We start from the raw sequence: 19,615 nt of genomic DNA, 5'->3' as shown, positions 1-19,615 counted from the left end.
TGCATTGCAACACACTCTCCCAGTATTTCTCCAGTTCTGGGGAGTTAGGATGTCCTAGGAACTTCAGAATATTCAACTGGTTTCTGTGAGTCTCAGGAATATTTAAGTTGCATCCCTCTATTGCAAAGATGATCCAAAGCAGAGTACAACTCCTGGGCCAGTGGTGAGAAGCTGTAGAGGTGACGGGTGCTAAAGCGTTGTTTCCCCATTTCCTCCTTCCAAACGTGTGCTTCTGGGGAATTTCTTGTACTGAGCTTGCCTCTTTCCAGTAACGCATTGCAAAGTAGCCAGACTCCAGGATTCTGAGTCTGAGGTTTCACAAATACTGCTATCCCTGACCCTCCAAATGAGCAAGTGAATAAAAACACCCAGTCTTATTCCGGACTAGCAGACATGGGCAGTTTTAGGAAGGCAGTGTGGCCCAGAAGTGAAGAGAACAACCATGGAACTGGAAAGATCTGGGATGTGAGTCTGTGAACTGTCATTGCCTCTGGCAGAGATATTTGAAAGAACCTGAGGAAGACAGGCAACCAAATTCTAGTTAGTCATCTTCAGATTTGACAGCCTCTTTATTGTTCCCCCTTGTGAAATTGTGAAAATGATGCTTGATCCACCTACCACATGAATGTGTTGGAGGATTAATTATTCTCAGCACAGCACTTTGAACACCTATTGTGCCGCACTGTACACAAACATTAAACATGGTTATTAGTGCTGTGCACCTCGTATGCTGACATGACACACGGCTCTTTGTAGTCTTCCCTTCCCCAAGGTGACAAGTGGGAGATGCTGACAGCACCTCCGTGGGATCTGAAGATCTGAATAGGAATCTGTATCAGTGTGCACACAGATCCACGTAGGAAGTGTAAAACGTTTTCTAATTGTTACTTTTTAACTCAGTTTTCCCAGCTCCTTCCCTTTCGTGGTCCCCAGATACAAGTTGTAACCAAAACTAGAATATTTCAGGGGGCGAAAGAGATGTAATAGGAACTGTATCTCCTCAGAAAATTTAAGACTATAACCATCTCAGGAAGTAAAAAAACGTCTCATACTTATGAAAATGGACTGTGTCTTACACAATTGGTGGCTTTCAAGCCATCAAGTGCCATAAGCTAAGGGAACACATCAAAGGAAGGTCCAGTCCAGGCAGACATTGCCGTTGTGCAATTTTGTAGGAATCTCTTACAGACCACAGGTGAACAGAAGGTGCAGATCCACATCACCTTTTGTCTTGACTCATTGCAGCTACTCTAATGGCCTAGTTATGCACTGAGCTGGTTCTGCATAATTACAGGGTAATTAAATAAACCAGGATAAAAGGAAGCCACGTTTCCTTTAGAAGTAATTTTGACCAATTATTGTATGCGTGTAGGTGTGCATAAAGCACAGTATATCAAAGAGTCTAAGCTGGATTATTATCAGGTGTTTTTTTAGTTTGATTTGCCCTTAACTATTTTAAGGAATCCTGTTTTACCAACGTGAGCAGTGTTTTATGTGTTTGCTGTTTTAATGTTTGGTATAATTACTGCCTTTTTCAATGCAAAAATGGCTAGAGCTGGAAGGTTACAGATGACTTCAGAGGGAGTGTTCATTTACAGTATTATTCCAGATTACACACCATACAAAAAGTATGTTAATGTGAATTTCCCAGACATCAGCCCCAATGTTTAAACACAGAACTGTCAAAAAGATGCTAAAAAGCAATCTGAGACAGTTATGCCGTCTTTCCATTGTATCACTTACTGCTGTATTCTAAAAGGTTGAAATGAGAGGTAAGAAGCACTAAGTGGGCACTTACATGATTGTCACTTCTTTTAATGAATGCAAAAAATTCTGCTCAGTATGAAATACCAAGAGAGAAGCAAAACACATCTGCCTGTGCAAGTTTGCATTTAGCTCGGCAAAGTTGAGAGTTGATAACAGCTACAAGCTTCAGAGGAGGCCCAAGGTTGATAAAGATACACTTGGTACAAGGGGAGCCTGGAGTGTTGGATTATGTGCGGTGTTGATCTGGTTTATGGGTTGCTGATAGAACACGATGAACCCTTAAGCACACAGAATTCCACTTTGAGCAAGCTCAGCTGCAGAGAAATAGCAAACAGACAGTGTTGCTCAGCAGGCTGCATTACGCAGCCTGTAGTTCAAGTAATGGTTCCCCAGCACTTCAAGTTATTTTGTAAAAATTATGTTCGCCATAAAAAGAACCTACTGGAGTTTGGAAGTTAAAAATTGCCGCAATAATTTTGTAATTGGTGCATAAACATGCAAAAATTAGATGTTCGGTTGATTTTCTTAATTAGTAATCTGCAGTAATGAAAGGAATAAACAAAGATGTTCCTAGCTAAAGAATATATATATCCCTATATATATTATATTACCAGAACTGCTGTCACATTCTTATACTGAACAAATGAAGGCTAAGAAACTTTCTGAGAAAGGTTTGCTGTAAACTGACAAAACTCCACAAATGAAGTGGTCTGTAAGATGATAATACATCTGGCTATATATAAGTTAAATATGATATCCTGAGCTTGTTGATAGTAAAATAATCTCAAATAGTAAGGAATTATATTGATGGAGGAAATTTAGGGCTGATTTTTTTGTGTGATGGGTTGTTCTGGGAGCAGAGCCACTGCTGCCTGACTTCTTGGATCTTGCCTTGTAGACCTGCTGGGGGTTCCAAGTTGCCTCATTCCTTTGAAACCTCTGCTTCAGATTTGGGCATTACTCGCCTTAAATACTTTCAGGAAATTCAAGGGAACATAATTACCTTTGAGGTCTTTATATAGTAAATGGCTTTTCAATCTGTTGGGCAGTTTCAGGCAGATATGGATTGATGAGCAGATGAAAGTCTAAAGCATTTTACTTCTACAAGTTCTGTTTTCCCTAAGAAAAAAGATATCTATGCTAAAACTGCTAAATTAAGGACAAGATAATGCGTCTCCAGCATTTTACTGCATATAAGGGGAGATTACAAAATGGAAAGGGGAAAATATTGCAGGAAAGATAAAGAGCCATGCAGCTGAGAAGAAGGAAAAGGGTGGGAGAAATCTCATCCCACATTAAGACAGAGGCTGACAGAGTGGATGCTGGCTTGGAGCCCCATTCCAAACTGGCAGAATGCAAAAGTTGAATGTGGCCTGAAAGAGAAAGCTCTGAAGCCCAGGGCTGAATCTGAGCCAGTGTGTTCCTGACAGGATTTTGATTCGTAAATATTTCATTCCAAATCCAAATAGGATGAAGTAGATAGAGGTTGATTATGGAGGAAAATAATTTTAGTTTCTTGCAAGTTAAACATCATGAGAGGAAAAAAACCCAACACTTATTTTAGGAACAAAAAGTGAAATTTTGCCTAGAATGAAATTTTTATTCACCCCAAAGTATTTTAAATGGACATTTCACTTTGTTTTTTCCTTTGGTAATGTCAGAAAGACTGTGAATTTCCAAACATATCCCATTCCATCCAAGTGGTATTTTGATACAGAAAAATATTCAGATAAAATTTTTCAACTGATTCTAGTTGCAGCTTATGTCCACATTGGAGGCATATTTTAGCAGAATCTTCTCAGGTGCCAAGAACAGAAGAATCTCAGGACTTTAGACAAAAACACTTGCCTTGTTTTGGCTGGTCAAAAGAAGAGATCAGAAAAAGATATAACTTCTCCCAATTTAATAACTTTTCTTCTTTTTTTTTTTTTTCTTTGTTTGAAATTACATCTTTGACTCCCATAGCATATGTTCTTGCATGTGTTTCTTGGCACTCCTGAAGGGCAGATCTGTTTCTTACATGCTTCCTGCCTTAATTTTTTCTGGGGAATTAATTTTGTCCTGGATATGTGTGCAGAATTCCTGTGACAGACATAATTTTTCTTTAATATCATTGTACACACAGAGCTTCTGTATTAATACTGAGTTTGCTACCTGCCCACCAGCAAAGCCATATGCTAGCATCAAATGTTAATTGGTTATCAGCTGGGGATTTAGTCCTACTCATCTGCTAGATGGATAGTAGGAGAAACTCACACCAGAGTTAATGGAACATACTCTGTTGTTAAATTGCCTGTCTGCCATTGATTTGTTCCATTACAATCACGACACAAAATGAGGTTTGGATTTGTTTTAGCATTGCAGACTCTTTAAAATTCTGGTTTGTTTTCCACTGTGGATTGACAGGAACCTAGAGAATCAGGGAGGATGGAGGGGACCTCTGGAGGACACTGAGTCCAGCCTTCTCCTCAAAGCAGGTGTAGTTAGCCCGGTGAACTTTGAGTGCCTTCAGGAGAGATTTCTCAGCTGCTCAGGGCACTTATTTCACTTTTTTACCACCCTCATGATAAAATTCTTTCCCTGTAGCATGTTCCCACTTGTGCCCATTGCTGCTTGTTGTGCACCTCTCAGAAGGATTTGCTCTTGTGTTTTTCCTGAGCTCAGGTGGTTGCAGACCAGCAGTGGAGTCTGCCCTGCATCTTCTCTGGGTCTGAACAGCCTCAGATCTCAGTCTCTCCCCTCATCCCAACCACCTTGGCAGGCCTCTGATGGACTTGCCTCAGTTTCTCAGTAATTTTCCTGTCTCTGAAGAGCCCAGGATGGGACCCCACACTCCAGGGGAGGTTTCACAAGTGCTACATGGAGGAGAAAGATCACTTCTTTTGTTCAACTGGTTTTGCTGGTGATTAACACAGCCAGGGTGCCATGGCCACAAAGACCCACTGCAGAGTCTTTCTGAGTGGAGTTACTCCATCCTGGCTGTGGGAATAACTGAGGAACCTGGAAGTGTTTGAATTATCTGCAATCAAGAGCTGTTGGGACAAAAAATGGAAAAATGTTTCTTCCAGGGTTGTGCACAGGAACACAGCCATACACCAACTCTTAGATTACATACTCTTGGGGATGTCCTGCTCCTGGCCAAGGAAGCCAGGGCTACAAATTGTGCAGAAATCTATTCATTAACCACAACTTCACAAAAGCAGTGCCTAGGCAGGAATAAGATTTCAAAGATATATTCCTAAGTCCAACTTTGTACTTCAAGAACACTAGGAGTAAAAAGCAAAGCACGTTAAGTCTTCCAAGGAAAATGATTTGAACAAAATATTGCTAAATCTATGAACAAGCAGCAGAAAATATCCTGTTAGTCAAAAATTTAAGATTTAAAGGGTAAAAAGTATAGTTAAGGAGACAAAGAAAAGGAAATAGTTTTATCAAAGCCTGATGTGGAATGGAAGAAAAAACCAAACAACTGAGCTGCATACTCATCAAAAACACAGTTGTTAATTGAAAAGCTGACAGACCTGTAACTACAGCAGTACTTCTGGCCGCCACTATAATAAATGTAACTGTACATTTAGAGTAATTTGCTAATTTGCCTAAGTAACACCCACAGACAGCAACATGACATAAATACATTAGTGGAAGCAACAACTATAACCAGCTCATACAGGTTCTTGGCTGCTAGATGGATGGATCAGATGAGCTGGAAAAGATTTACCAAACACCAGAGAAATGGTAACTATATTGTGGGATACAGGATTTCTTTATTCCTTGGAGGTCTGAAGATGCCCATACATACCACAGCATGTAAATAACATTTTTAACTTATGTATGTGTGCACACACCTGGAAAGCTTGTACACGTGGAGTACACATCTGCTAAATTCTAAAGGTTTCAGAAGCAAAATGGAGAAGCCTTTCAGGTAAATTATTGAACCTTTAACATTTAACATAAATATCTGAAAAGAGTTTTTGTTAAATGTTCTAAAGACACATATGTATTTGCTCCATAGGAAAGATTGGCATTTGTACCATCAGCTTTCCTCATACAGGTGTTACAAGTGTCTGATACTTGTACTTCAGAATCATCCACGTCTTCATTTGGCAAAGTTCAGCCCTGTGTCACCTCCCATAAGCTAGCACTCTTCTGTCTTCTGTTTTCTTAACTCTGAATCACACTGCTGCATTTTATTCTGAAGTCCTACTCATGCCGACTTTTGCCATTAAGTAATATTAACTGATTTTTAGCATTCTCTAAATAGACTGCTCCAGGTTAAGCTTGGGCCATTGCTAAGGATTTTTATGTTACCAACAGTGCATTTCTAAAATTAAAAGCCCACAAAATTGCTGTTATGCAAGGTGGATTTAATTTTCAATAAAATATTTCTTTCTGGTCCCAGTCTCCTCTTCTGACTGTCTTCATCCAGATACAAATTAACAGTGCAGAAACAAAGCTAATGAATGCAGCTTTGCACAGTTTTGTCTTTGTTTCCTCCCAGATGTACTTAGGAGGTTTGTGCTGAGCTGTTTGAGACAGGCAATGCCAGCTCTCGGGCAGAATCCAGTGAATAACCAAATGCAGAGTCAGGTGGAAAGTTTCTCTTTCAGTGCTGCTCTCAGGAAGAGCCCACGTGTGTGGGCATATATATCCTTGCCTTCATCAGGAGGTTGTTCTAAGGTTTTTCACTAAATACGGGTTGTAAAATACTCTTGAACATGAGTCACTTTAAATTATAGTCCACGGAGCTAAGGGAGTCACTGAGAAAATGGAGCAGGAAAAAACCCATGGGATAGAGGCAAACAGTGATATTTCACTGTGGAATGTGGATTTTTGACAGCCAAACTGAATCCATGCCTTGCTTGAAGGCTTGAAGGCTTGGTATTAATGTCAGGGCAAAGACCCCTCTGGCTGACCCAAGTTCTGAGTGTTAAACCTCGTCAGTACAGGCTGACAAAGACCTCAGCTCTGGGAGAAGAGAGCTGACATGATTTTATGAAGCATTATGGCTGATCTTCTTTGAACCCTAATTTCTGTCAAAGAGTTATCATCACTGTCACAGTAAATGATACTTGCAGCACAAATGGCAATTAACTAGAAGTAAATAGTAGAGCAGAAGTCTGCAGACTGGTTTTTAAGGTTGATGAGTTGAAAGTAATTTCAACACATTAATGCTAAGCATGCTAAATCATAGTGTGCCATGAAAAAGACAGTAATGTCATTTACCTGAAATCAGCAGGAATTACAATAACATGTAGTAGGGGTAGGCTTGATTGTTTCAAATGTGTGAGCATATTACAGGAATCGATAACACTTTGTCTATTTGTTTGCTTTTATCAAATTTTCCATAAAACAAGTAATTTGTTTGTTTTTCACTGTTTTAGGTAGCCTGCCCTATGAATACAAGATTGTGATAGCAGGAAATCATGAATTGACCTTTGACCAGGAATTCATGGCTGACTTAATCAAGCAGGACTTTTACTATTTCCCCTCTGTTTCTAAGCTGAAGCCAGAGAGCTATGAAAATGTACAGTCTCTTCTAACAAACTGCATCTATCTTCAAGACTCTGAAGTGACGGTGAGGGGATTCAGAATATATGGCTCCCCTTGGTAAGCAGGTTTTTAAGCATATATATATAAAATATTGTTGATTGCTATCACATCAGCCATTTTGTCTTCATCAGATGTGTTTGGATTGCTGGGTTAGGAAGAAAAGTAACGCTCACTTTGATAAAGTTTTTACATTTTCTTCTAATGAATCATTCCTGTGACAAAATAATGTACTGTACTGTGGGTATGGTTAACCAAATAGTGATGAGGAAAAAGATGGTGTACTCTTCAAACTCTCAGCCAGGAGCAGTTGTTTAACAGTCCATGCAGGGGGCTTTTGTGTCATCAAAGATGTTTTCTATTGTTGGTGAGTTAATTTAATTACAGGTTAATTTTAATGCAAGGGTACTTTCTTTTGACATTTTCCATCCTACAGATAATGTTGGAGGTTCATTAGTGCATACAGTAGTCATTCAACTCAGTGAGTTATTTCAGCAACTCTGAAGATCTTTTATTTCATATCCCTCAGAATCTTACTTTCTTTTATGAAGGAATAGCTTTCGCCAATGTCTAGCTTCTAAACAAAAGTCAACAACTCAGTGGCAGCTTAATATTTCATGGATTTTGCTCTATTGCATAGTGAACACTTAGAACCCCTTGACAGTATTGGATACAGATGGACTTCAGCTCCTGACTTCCTTGTATGTGCTGCTTCTGTGTCTCTTACTAATGTCACACTGCTGTTTATTATTTCTGCTCATGGGACTGTAAATTGGGTCTTTCGTGAGCATTTGGTACATGTTTGAAATAAGTAAAAATGTATTTTAAAAGGCAGGGTTTTAAGGGAATATATTATTCTTCCTTTTAACATCACATCAGGCTGAAATGTAGCAAACAAGTTGTCAAACCTGATGCATATACCCCGATGTGAATTTTCAGTGTGAATAAACTGTGAAATCTCTTGGATTTTTTTTTCTTTTTAAATGAAAATTGGCTTTTACCCATTTGGTTACTTGAGATGGGTGTTAATTTTGTCTGAGCATATTATTCTACATTTGTCTAGATTAGTTTCCTTCTTATATGAACCCTTCTCTTTCTCCCTCTCAGACCTCCAAATCTTTCTGGGTTTTTTTCAACCTACCAACCTGCTGTGCTGTAGTTCATCTTCCCCTTGTGTGTACAGTGTATGCAGTCAATGTGCAGTTTACTTAATTTTCCAAATTATTTGGGAAGATGTTAGATGGTATCAGTCCCAATATTAACTTCTGAGAAATGCCACTTGGCATCTTTTCCCATTTTGATGTTCAACTGTAAATACTGTAATTATGCTCTGTTTACAATATGTCTGGCAACCTCTTATCTTCATTGCAGTGTTCATAACCAGGCACCATATTTCAGTGTCAGTAATAATTTTTCAGGCATTGAAGTACCAAAAGTGACATGGAAGTCTAGAGAAATTAAAGCAAAACACTGTCTATAAAGTAGTGCTATGTAGAGGCTAAAGAGAACCATTTGAGCTTTCTATGCGTGATTAGATCTGTAAAAACCTGTTGGGAAAACCTTTTGTCCACCCAGTAACCCATAAATAATGTTCCTGTAAAATCAGCTCTACCACATTCTCTTTGTGTGCAAATCCTCTCACTCTGCACAAGTTGCCTGGGCTATCTGCCATGACCTATCCTTCAAGAAAAAAAAAATGCTTTCCATCTTTTCTGCAGCTCCAGGTTATAGCTACACTTCCACAGTCCATGTGTCACAGTGTTGCTAACTCATCTCCCACTCACTTATTGCCCAGGAAGTCGAGTGTTGCCAGGTCTCCTGAAGATATTTGCTTTTTCCACCTAGGACAGAGTCTTGTTGAAAGTCTTCCACCCAAACTGGGATTTTTTACTCACTGTTCAGCAATGCTGAATGAAGTTTCCAGGTCAGTTGATGACACGTCCAGTGGAAACATCAACATTAGCAATAACAAGCTTTCATTAATCTATCACAGCAGCATATGCACAAGTTGCAGAGTCCCATCAGCCAGCCCAACAATCAGAAAGCTTGGGAAGACAAACAGCTCTTTTGTGGAGCTTTGACAGGCTGCTGCTGGATTTCAGGCTGTAGTACACTCCTGTGCCTAGTGAGCACCACTGTACTTTGGCATATCTGTTGCTACACTTCGTTTGACCCAAAAGGAGAGGTTTGTCATAGCCTCTCTGGGAAATCAATCTCAGTTTCTTTCTACATCACAGTAATGTCATCTCTAAAAAGATACAGAAATTTGCTGAACTTTACAAGGTGAATCTTTTTTTCTTTTTGACCTAGCATTATCAAGCTAGTCCATTAGAAAATATTTATGAACATAGTCAAGACTTCAAAATTTAAAGTTCTTTAAGGTCTCAGAACTCCATAAGAAAGTTAAATTTCATGCAATTCCTTGCCCAGTATCCTAAAATAATTTTCTTTTTCTGCTTTGAAAATATGTGCCTAGACTTTCCGTTTCTGGTTGCTGCTCTGACCTGCTGTCTTACATCACCTTTTGTAGAAATAATTAGAAGCTAGAGATATCCCTCATTCATAAAACACATTAATTAATAGTTGCAAAGTACTTTGAGAACACTGGAGTAAGGTCTGAGTGAAAGCCAAGCAGCATTAACTTAGTGTCTTTTGTTTGTAGCCATCTGCATTTTTATATATAACCTGTAAACATTAGATTTTACTTCTTTTTAAAATGTTTTAGTTGCAAATTAAACCATGAGCGCTTGATTGGTTTGAATAACATGGCAGTCTCTAAGGTCTTTTAAATATGTACCACTTGTGTGTGGTTAAATATTTTTAACAGCACTTGGTATTTTGTCCTCTATTATTATCTGAAACTAAGTGGTTATTTTAATTGCACAGAAGAAATGGGACAGTGTTTTGTCTCAGAAACCAATGCTCTAACTCTCCTGGGCTCCAAGGGCAAGAATTCAAGTGCCAGATTGATTCTCTACTCACTAACGAAAATTTAACTGTCTTAATTGTTAATTACACAAGTATTATCATTGAGCAGGGAGCAGCCATTTTGAAATGCAACTTGCAATGCACAAAAGCGCCTACTTAGGAGTCAGTACTTGCAGAAGCCATACCTTGTGCCAGGATTATCAGGATAGATGATAAGAAGGAGAAGCATGAAAACATTTGAAGCTTCATGAGAAACTCAAGAATACCAAGATTTTAAATGTGTCCAGAGCAATGCTGAATGCAAAGGGTTGTTCTGTTTGGCCTAGGGGCATGACACTTGTCACAGTGCATATGGGGCTGGCTGCCAGATCTGGATGAGCAGGGCATCAGTAAGGATACAGTGTTCCTCACAGAATCCCAGGACGGGTCAGGCTGGAAGGGACCACAGTGGTGTCAGCTGGTCCCACCTCCCTGCTCCAGCAGGGCCATCCCAGAGCACAGGGCACAGGATTGTGTCCAGAGGGGTCTGGAATATCCCCAGGGAGGAGACTCCACTCCCTCTCTGGACAATCTGTTCTGGGCTCGGTCCCTGCCCAGGGAAGAAGTTCTGCCTCATGTCCAGGTGGAACCTCCTGGGCATCAGTCCCTGCCCGTTCCTCTGGTGCCATTGCTGGGCCCCAGGGAGCAGAGCCTGGGCCCTGCTCGGAGCCCTCCCTGCACACAGGGACACCCAGGGCTGAGGGCCCCTCTCAGCTGGGGCTCCTCTCCAGGCTGGACAGCCCCAGCTCCCTCAGCCTTTCCCTGTCAGAGATGCTCCAGGCCCTGAATCATCTTTGCAGCCTCTGCTGGCCCTGCTCCAGGAGCTCCCTGTCCCTCCTGTCCTGGTGATCCCAGAGCTGGACACAGCTCTCCAGATGTGCCTCACAGGGCTGGGCAGAGGGACAGGATCACTCCCTGAGCTGCTGGCATTGTTCTTAATGCACTTCCTTTAGAACAGCCCAGATCCTGGGAACTGTTGGGTCTTCTTCAGTATAAAGCCCGGACACCCTTATTTTATTGCAAAAACTAGTCATAGGAAAAGGCACTCTGGTTTCATCCTAGAAAAACCCAGGGCATGGCCAGAACATATTCACAGACCTTGAAACAATCTTGTGCAGACAGTAGCCGTACCTGTAAAAGAGAATACTTTAGTTCCTCAATAACATTTACAGTAAAATGGAAATCTGGTTGAAAAGTACTTTTAAACACCCTTTTGGTTCTGAACTGTTATGAAGATAGACAAACTGGCAGATAGAATAACACAAATAATTCTATGTAATAATTCCATATAATGTATTTGGGACTGCTAACACTTCCCAAGGATGAAGCCATTTTCTAGAGGGTTTATATTTTATATGTCAGTAACAAAAAACCAAACCAAACCAAAACAAAAAAAACCAAAAACAAAACCAAAACCAACAAAAAAACCCAAAACAAACTAAAAAACCAAAAAAAAAACCCACAAAACAAAACAAAAAAAAATCATAATAGAAGTAAAAATATAGCAAGCAGGAACACCAGAGAGGTGGCAAACATCCTTAAGTGTTTCCAAGACTTGGCTAGACAGTCATGGCTGACCAGATCTAGTGGTGGTGAGAGGCAGTGAGTGGCAGGTTGGGCTGGAGATCTCCAGAAGTCCTTTCTGAGCCATCTTTCTGAGATTCTGTCAATCCCACTTTGGAGCTAGAACTGTGTCACGTAGATACCTGAAATGGGCAGGTATCAACAAAGGCCTTGCAACAGGGAGTTTGCTGTTGTTATCACACTCACTACAAGCAATAGATTGTCCCAACAGGTGGTTCAGAAGTCAGGAAGGTGAGATAACAGTGGCACTTCCCATTTGGATTTGAAGCAGAAGGTCTTTGTCATCAGACAGAGTTCTGTGGTATCAGACAGGGTATTAACTCTACCATGACATCATTCATGGAACCATATTAATAATTTATTAGTGAGTGTTTAAGTTACAGATTTTCAGCCTTCTCTTGTAGTTGATCACACACCTCCCCCTTCCCCGTACTATTTTGTAGGTAAGAGTTTCAGTACTAGCCACAGCTTGAAGATAGACTCTACCATCCTCTCTTGTTTCTGTACTGCCAAAGATTTTAATTGCACAAATACTCACGGCGTTTGCACAAAAACACCTGATGCATTCAGTGCACAAGATCTGCTGTGCTTGCTGAACGAGTCCACTGTATGTTAATCCTTTTACAGTTGTTATTCAGAAATGCTGTGTAAAAACAAATACCTGTAAAGGTGCATGTGCGTTTATGTATCGACATGAGAACAGGTCTCTGAGGTCTGTAGAAAAGATGTGCATCTGCTAAAGGACAGATACTCTGTGTATGCTCTGATCTTGTGGAAAATGGCAAGTGGCCTTTCTAATAAGAAGTGGGTTATTGTGTATTAGTGACAAGATGAAAGTACACATTTTACTTGAAAGTGCAAAAGAAATGCAAGTGGCAGAAGGAGAAGATTTTTTTTCTGAGCTACTGATTTTCTATCATAGTTGGAAGCAGATGTATACAGCTGCAGGAGAAACTTTGGTCCCCCCACTTTCAAAGAGGCAGACAAGGTGGCAGGGAGAGCATTTTATCTCTTTTGGCACTTTTTTCCATTTTCCACCATGTGGGAAAGGAAGGGACAATCACAACTCTCTTGCAAACAAACGACAGTTTCATTATTCTAAATTACATATTGGTCTGGATAGCTTAAAGAAGCCCTTTTGGATGAGATTGCCTCCAGACTCATTATCCAGAGTGGATTTTTACTTGGCTTCAATTTTCTGGAGGGATCTATTCCTGTGAAACAGAACCTCATTTTTCTTTTTGCAGAAGTAAATTTTTTTTCTAGTGTCTATGTATTCTCATTTCCTCCTTCATTCTTTTGCTAAAGGCCTTCTGAACTTCGGAAACTCTTAATTTCCCAGACAGGGAAGATAGGAGAGCAAATATTAATGTCAGCCTAGAAGGGCATTTGTGGCCATTTGTCCTGCAGTGACAGATGCCTGGGCTGGACTCCTGGGGTTTTGTAGCTTCCCTCCAATGGAACATTGATTAGATTTGATCTGGCATGTTTACATATGGGCCAACAGTTCTATTGCCACATTATTTTTCCAAAATTGGAACTGAGGAAAGAAAGTTAAGGGTGTATATGTGGGGAGCAATCTCTTTCTGCTCAAGTCTTGTTTTTATTGAGTTTAGCAAACGGGGTGAGGCTCATCCTGTGAGCTCTGTCTTTGTCAGAGGAGATGGATGAATTCCTTCCAGTCTAAAGGATATCAACATGTAGGTTGCATTAGTGAGTATCAGCCCAGAGCAGCCTTGACAGGGGGCTTATTCTCCAAATCACCAACCCCTCTGGTTGGAGAGTTGGAAATTTGCTCCAACCTGTTGTCTCTTTTCTTGGTGCAGTGCAGTTGTCTGGACTATTCCAGCCAAGTGTCTTTACTCAGGTTGTGCATCCAATGTGGTCAGCAGCACTAAGCCATGGGTGTGCAACTCTCATCTGAGTTGTTATTTTCTTGTCTGAGTTGTGTTTTATCACAGGGTAGGTGACTTTGTTATTTGAATCCTTGTCAAATGTCCTCTTTCTTCTCTGTGTGTGTGCACATGCACACACACACTTTGCATAGAAAGGCAAGCAACTTCCATGTGTAATCAGGGCAGTTTCAAAGAGCATGCAAAGGGCCAAACTGAGGCAGCCTTATTTTGTTTCCATGCATAGTCTAGGCCTAAGTCTCCATTCCACTGCCTTCCTCCTCCATCTTTTCAAGAACAGCTGTAACAGCCTCTTTCATTCCTCACTGAACTCAGTTTCCCTCAGCGAAGATTTATAGATTCATTTCATGAGAGGGACACGCTTTCATTTTGCCAGTGATGAATCACCTAATGTTTACTTTCTGGGACCTTGTACAAATTTTTTGTCATTGAGGTGAACATTAATTAAAATGAAACTGTATTAAAATAAAATATTGACTCCATTTAACATAATAAACCTCCCAAGCTGGGAGTGTGGTTTCCATATAGAGCAGCAGCAGCAGCAGCTTAAGGTGTTACACTGTGGGTTTCACTCCCCAGAATTCACAAAGAGTGAGAACTTCTGCCTCACAGTGACTATTCCAATTCTTAGTTATGTCTTCCTTCAAATCAAAAAAACCTATATAGCATTTTCCACATAACAAAAATATATAGGGAATCAAATTGTTACACAATTTGGACAAAACCATATGGAGAAAAACATACTGGATATGTTTTTCTTAGTAAAATACCTGATCATTTTATGTTTTTTTCTTGCTGCACCTTCACTTGGTTAAAAGATAAAGATACAAATAACTAAAAGTGTGCTTGCTTCCGTACTGTTTCCTCAGGCAAAATTCCCTCTAAAATTCTTCCAAACTTTGGATTGAGTAGATTTCTGAGCAGGTGGCTTGTTTGCATGTCTGTGCTACAGTTTAGTTTGGATAGATGCAGAAATCCTAGATATGGATGAATTATAGACTACTGGGTTTTGGCTGTTCAGAAATATGTTGTAAAAATGGTAGATGTTCCCTGATTGTTAAAGTTGGGAACTATTTGGAGTTGTTTTAATTAGTGATTTTGAGGCAGGCAATAGAAGTGTGTAATTTAGGAAGGCTTGACATGGTTCTTGAAAAAAATGAAAATAGTCAGTGGGAATAATAGACTCTACTCATTATTTAGAAATGAGACATCTCAGGTTTCAGAAATTTTTGAGAGAAGTTTGGCATCTAAGCCTACCTGATGTGGCTGTATTACTGTGGTGAGGATGCTGAAGATATTTTATTTCAGGCATTCAGTATAGGTAGGTAAGATGTGACAGATGTGTAAGAAATAGCAATATGTTCAGAAGAGAGAAAGAAAAGTTCATCATCCTGTTAAAATGTATCATCAGTCTGAGGCACATAGATACATGTTTAATTGTATTTTAACAGAATGCTGGAGTGATATTTTATTTCTTCTTTTATACTTACAAGAGGCCATTTTCCATTTTGGAAGTGGTGCTTTTAAAACAACTTAAAACCACCATGCACTTGTAGTTTAGTCTGCAGCATATGGAAGATCATAAGCATGGCTTTTCCTGTGAAATTATTTAGATCTATTAAGCTCAGCTGTTCAGGGAAAGTGGTGTGGAGAGCTGAATGATAGCAAACTTCTGGAGTGTGAAAGGTTTTCCAGTGGCAGAAAGTGAGATTTAACATTCCAGCTGTTTTATCATCAGGAATGGACCACTGGATCATTCTTCTCTTTATTTTTTCTTTTGTTTAACAACAACAACAACAACAACAACAACAACAACAGCTTAAATTGGTGCATTTGATGTGATAAATTTGTCTTGGAAAGCATTTCATTTTCTGTATGACTTGAAAATACAGGAGATGTGAATGTCATTCAGCAGGCTCTGAGTATAGAGGTGCTATTGCTTGTGTGAGCAATAATACCGAATTCAAGGGAGGTCTTTTGAATAAATGCTTCCATACAAATTAAGTGACTGAAATGAATTAGCAAGAATCATTAACATTTCAGAAAAAGAAGTAAATAAATTTTTTTTAACTCCAAGTGACTTTTCTATATCATGTTGAAAGAGTATAGTTGTTATTAACTAATTAAACTCTGCAATAGGTATGTGAACAAATTAAAATGTAGAGTGAACTACACCTACTGAAGTCCATAAATGCCATCATGGTCAAACCAATGCAATAAATTCTAGTTATTAGGTATTCCTGAGTCACAGCAGTTTAGAATATCACTTTTTTTTTTTTTTTTCTTGTTGATGAATATTCCAGAAAATGCTTTCTCTCAAATAAAATTTCTTCTCAGCATTGCTTGGGGCTGGGGAGTCTGGAACAGTTCAATCCCAGAGTATCACAACAGAGGAAAATCAGTAGACACCTCTTGCATGTTGTGCATTAGGGATATGGATCAGTTCTTTAACACATTTCACTGTGACCTCTTGCAGGGGGAGTTTAAGCAGTTAATGAAGCCAAAAGTGCTCTGCATGCACTTTGCAGTAAAACTCTTCCACCGTGTCTGTACAAGCAGGACACACACGTGCATGTATGCTGAACATAGACCAGAAACTGTGTTGATTTCAACATAACAATTTTGGGCAAATCCTATTTCTTGTAATGTCTGAACACTTTGCGTGGCTTTTTATTTCTTTATGTGAGTGGAGATTTGCATTTACTTGCTTCTCGATGTTCCTTCCTCGCTTTAGTTAAATTTGAGAGCAGTTGAAAAATATATTGCTTTAGTTTAATTAGCTTAGTAGGAAAAAGTCCTTTCTTGGGCAGTAATTATTAGTTGTGTATTATTAAAAGGAAGTAGTTCATGTTCAGTTACTTAGCAGAAATAATTGAATCTTCTGATCCAGTAAACTAGCTCACTTTGGATTCAGCTGGTTTTTAATTTAAGACCTGTAGAAGAGGAGACCTGTAATCTCACTATGGGGAATTGGCTCCACTTTCCTGCAGTTCATAAACCACAAGAGTGAAATTGCTATCCCCCACAGCAGTTTTCTCTTTATTTTTCACATTGGCTTGAAAGTTTAATTTTACGAGACGGAGCTGATTTTAAAGTTTAAAATGCCTTTTTTGTTGTTGTTTTGCTGCTTCCCCCCCCCCGCTTTTTTTTTCTCCTTGAACAAAAGGACTACCAGCTCTATCTGTAGTCTGAGCTGTAGTCCCAGACAGCAGCAATTTCAGGATGTTTCAAAGATGTAAACACAGTTGGGCACTGCAATGAGCCCTTTGGCGATATTCCAAGAGAAACACAAATAGCCAACTAGTTTGGAGTGGGTCTATGTGGAGCTGATTCTCAGCTGGACTAACTTGGCAGTGCTCCACCAGCTTTTGAGCCATTTACACCTGGTGAGAAACAGCCTCCCCTACCCTCTGGTAGCTTGTATGTGTGCATTTTCCTCAGGTTTTGACACAGTAAAGGTGTTGCTACATCAAGCAGGAGATCGTGGCTCTACATGAAGAACTGAAAATAGAGCCACTGCCACAGGAACTAATTGTGACAAAGCTATCTGAGTTCTTTCTCTTGTCCCTGAATGGATTTGAAGGGGAAAAGTAATTTACCACTTGTGAAACTGCTTAACATCAGAACTTCCTTTGGATTTCTGTTCATAAATTATTTCATTTAATAAATTAACATTGTTTAAAATGAGGAATTTTCTTCACCACTAAGAAAGCACAGAAAACTGGAATGAATCATAGAATTGTTTAGGCTGGGCAAGACCTCTAAGATCAAGTCTAAACTTAAAAACAAGCACTTAAAATAAGCACTGCCAGGGTCAACACTAAATCCTGTACTTAAGCACATATAGACATCTGAACCTCCAGGGCTGGAAACTCAGCCACCTTCCTGTGCAGCCCCTTCCAGTGCCTGAGCACCCTTTCCATGACAAAATTCCTCCTGATGTCCAACCTGAACCTCCCCTGGCACAGCCTGAGGCTGTTTCCTCTCATCCTGTCCCTGTTCCCTGGGAACAGAGCCCAGCCCCTCCCACCTGTCCCCTCCTCTCAGGAGCTGTGCAGAGCCACAAGGTCCCCCCTGAGCCTCCTTTTCTCCAGGCTGAGCCCCCACAGCTCCCTCAGCCCCTCCTGGTGCTCCAGCCCCTTCCCCAGCTCCGTTCCCTTCCCTGGACACGCTCCAGCCCCTCCATGTCCTTCCTGTCCCCAGGTTCCAGAAGTGCCCCAGGGTCTGAGGTGTGGCCCCAGCAGTGCCCAGCACAGGGGACAGTCCCTGCCCTGGCCCTGCTGCCACCCCATGGCTGGCACAGCCCAGGTGCCTTTGGCCTCTTGCCCACCTGGGCTCCTGTCCAGCCGCTGTCCCCAGCACCCCCAGGACCTTTCCCAGCTTTGCAGCCCCTCTGCCCCAGCCTGGAGCTGCAGGGCTTGAGTGAGCCAAGGGCAGGAGCCAGGACCTGGCCTTGCTGACCCTCAGACCACTTGCCTGGCCCATGGATCACTCTGGATCCTCATGGATCCCTGTGCAGATCCCTCTGCAGAGCCTTCCTGCTGTCCAGCAGAGCCACACTCCCACCCAGCTGGGTGCTGTCCATGAACTGACTGGGTGTGCCCTCCATCCCCTTGTCCAGATGCTCACTAAAGGTATTAAACAGGACTGGCCCCAGTGCTGAGCCCTGGGCACTCCTCTGGTGCCCGGCCCCCCCGGGTGTGTCTCCATTCCCCTCAGTCCCGTTTCATACCCAGGGAAGCAGGGCCCACCCAGGCCGTGAGCAGCCCGTGTCCCCAGGAGAATGTGTGGGAGACAGCGTCAAAGGTTTTCTAAACTCCAGGTAAACACATCCAGAGCCTTTCCTTCATCCACTGAGGCGGTCTCACCCTGTCACAGAAGGAGCTGGGTGGATCCCACCTTGGCTGGGGCTGATTCCCTGCTTGTCGTGTGTGTGGTGATGCTCAGCTCTTGCTGGATCCCGTCCAGCCCTGGAGATTTGGGGGTGTCTCAGCAGTGTGGCAGCCACCGACTATTTTCCCCTGGATTATTTGGCTCCGTTCTGCTCCCTGACCTTGTTTTCCAGCTCTGGGGCTCGGTACAATGAGAACAATCAGTCTGATTGTTAAAGAGTGAGGCAGAGAAAGCAATGAGTACCTCAGCCTCTCCTCAGTCCTTGTCACCATGTTTCCCCCTGCATCCAATAAAAGGTGGAGATTCTCCTTGGCTGTCCTTTTGTTGCCGATGTATTTATTTTTTACCATCTTTTACAGCAGTAGGCAGATTAAGCTCTATCTGGGAATTGCCCCTTCTACTTTTTTTTCCCTGCATAACCCACAACATCCCTGTAGTCCTCTTGAGTTTCTTGTCCTTCTTCAGAAGGTCATAAATTCCCCTTTTTTTCCTGAATTCAGACAAAACTTTCTGAATATTTCAACACAGGGTTGCACCTGTTCGTATCAAATATTTCTGATTGTGTAATCCCCATCAGATAAGTACATTTTTAAGGTATCTCAGATTCCTAGATAGCTGAGGGATAGCTGTTAAACATGTACTTTTTTTTATATAGAAGGCTACATTGCAGCAGTTTGTTTTCACCACTGCACTGTGGAGTGAATTTAGGACTGTGTGAAAATGTAAGTATGGAATTCAGGATTGCTTGGATTTTGTTAGTTTCAGGTAGACACATGGTGTATGAAGTATCAGTGTGCTTTTAAACAAGCACAGTCAGTGCTTGTTTAAACAAGCAGTAAGTTCATCTGTTACTAAATTGGAAACATTAATAATAATGCGCTTCATGCATATATGCACACGTTGCATTAATTTATTAGTTTTGGAAGTGTTTTCATGCTTGTTTA

The 19,615-nt window shown here is 40.9% G+C and overlaps 1 protein-coding gene across 1 annotated transcript in view; it reads left to right on the top strand.

The window, feature by feature from the left end:
* The window catches only part of MPPED1 (metallophosphoesterase domain containing 1), a 61,413-nt gene that overhangs the window by 23,694 nt on the left and 18,104 nt on the right, over window positions 1–19,615 (top strand). The window contains exon 4 of the mRNA XM_063394873.1: window positions 7,153–7,374. Within this exon, the coding sequence (XP_063250943.1) occupies window positions 7,153–7,374 (222 nt within the window). The remainder of the gene's footprint in view (window positions 1–7,152; window positions 7,375–19,615) is intronic.

This window comes from Prinia subflava, chromosome 4, assembly GCF_021018805.1.
Source record: "Prinia subflava isolate CZ2003 ecotype Zambia chromosome 4, Cam_Psub_1.2, whole genome shotgun sequence".
In the NCBI taxonomy this organism is placed as follows: Eukaryota; Metazoa; Chordata; class Aves; order Passeriformes; family Cisticolidae; genus Prinia; species Prinia subflava.
This window is presented reverse-complemented; position numbering and strand designations above follow the sequence as displayed.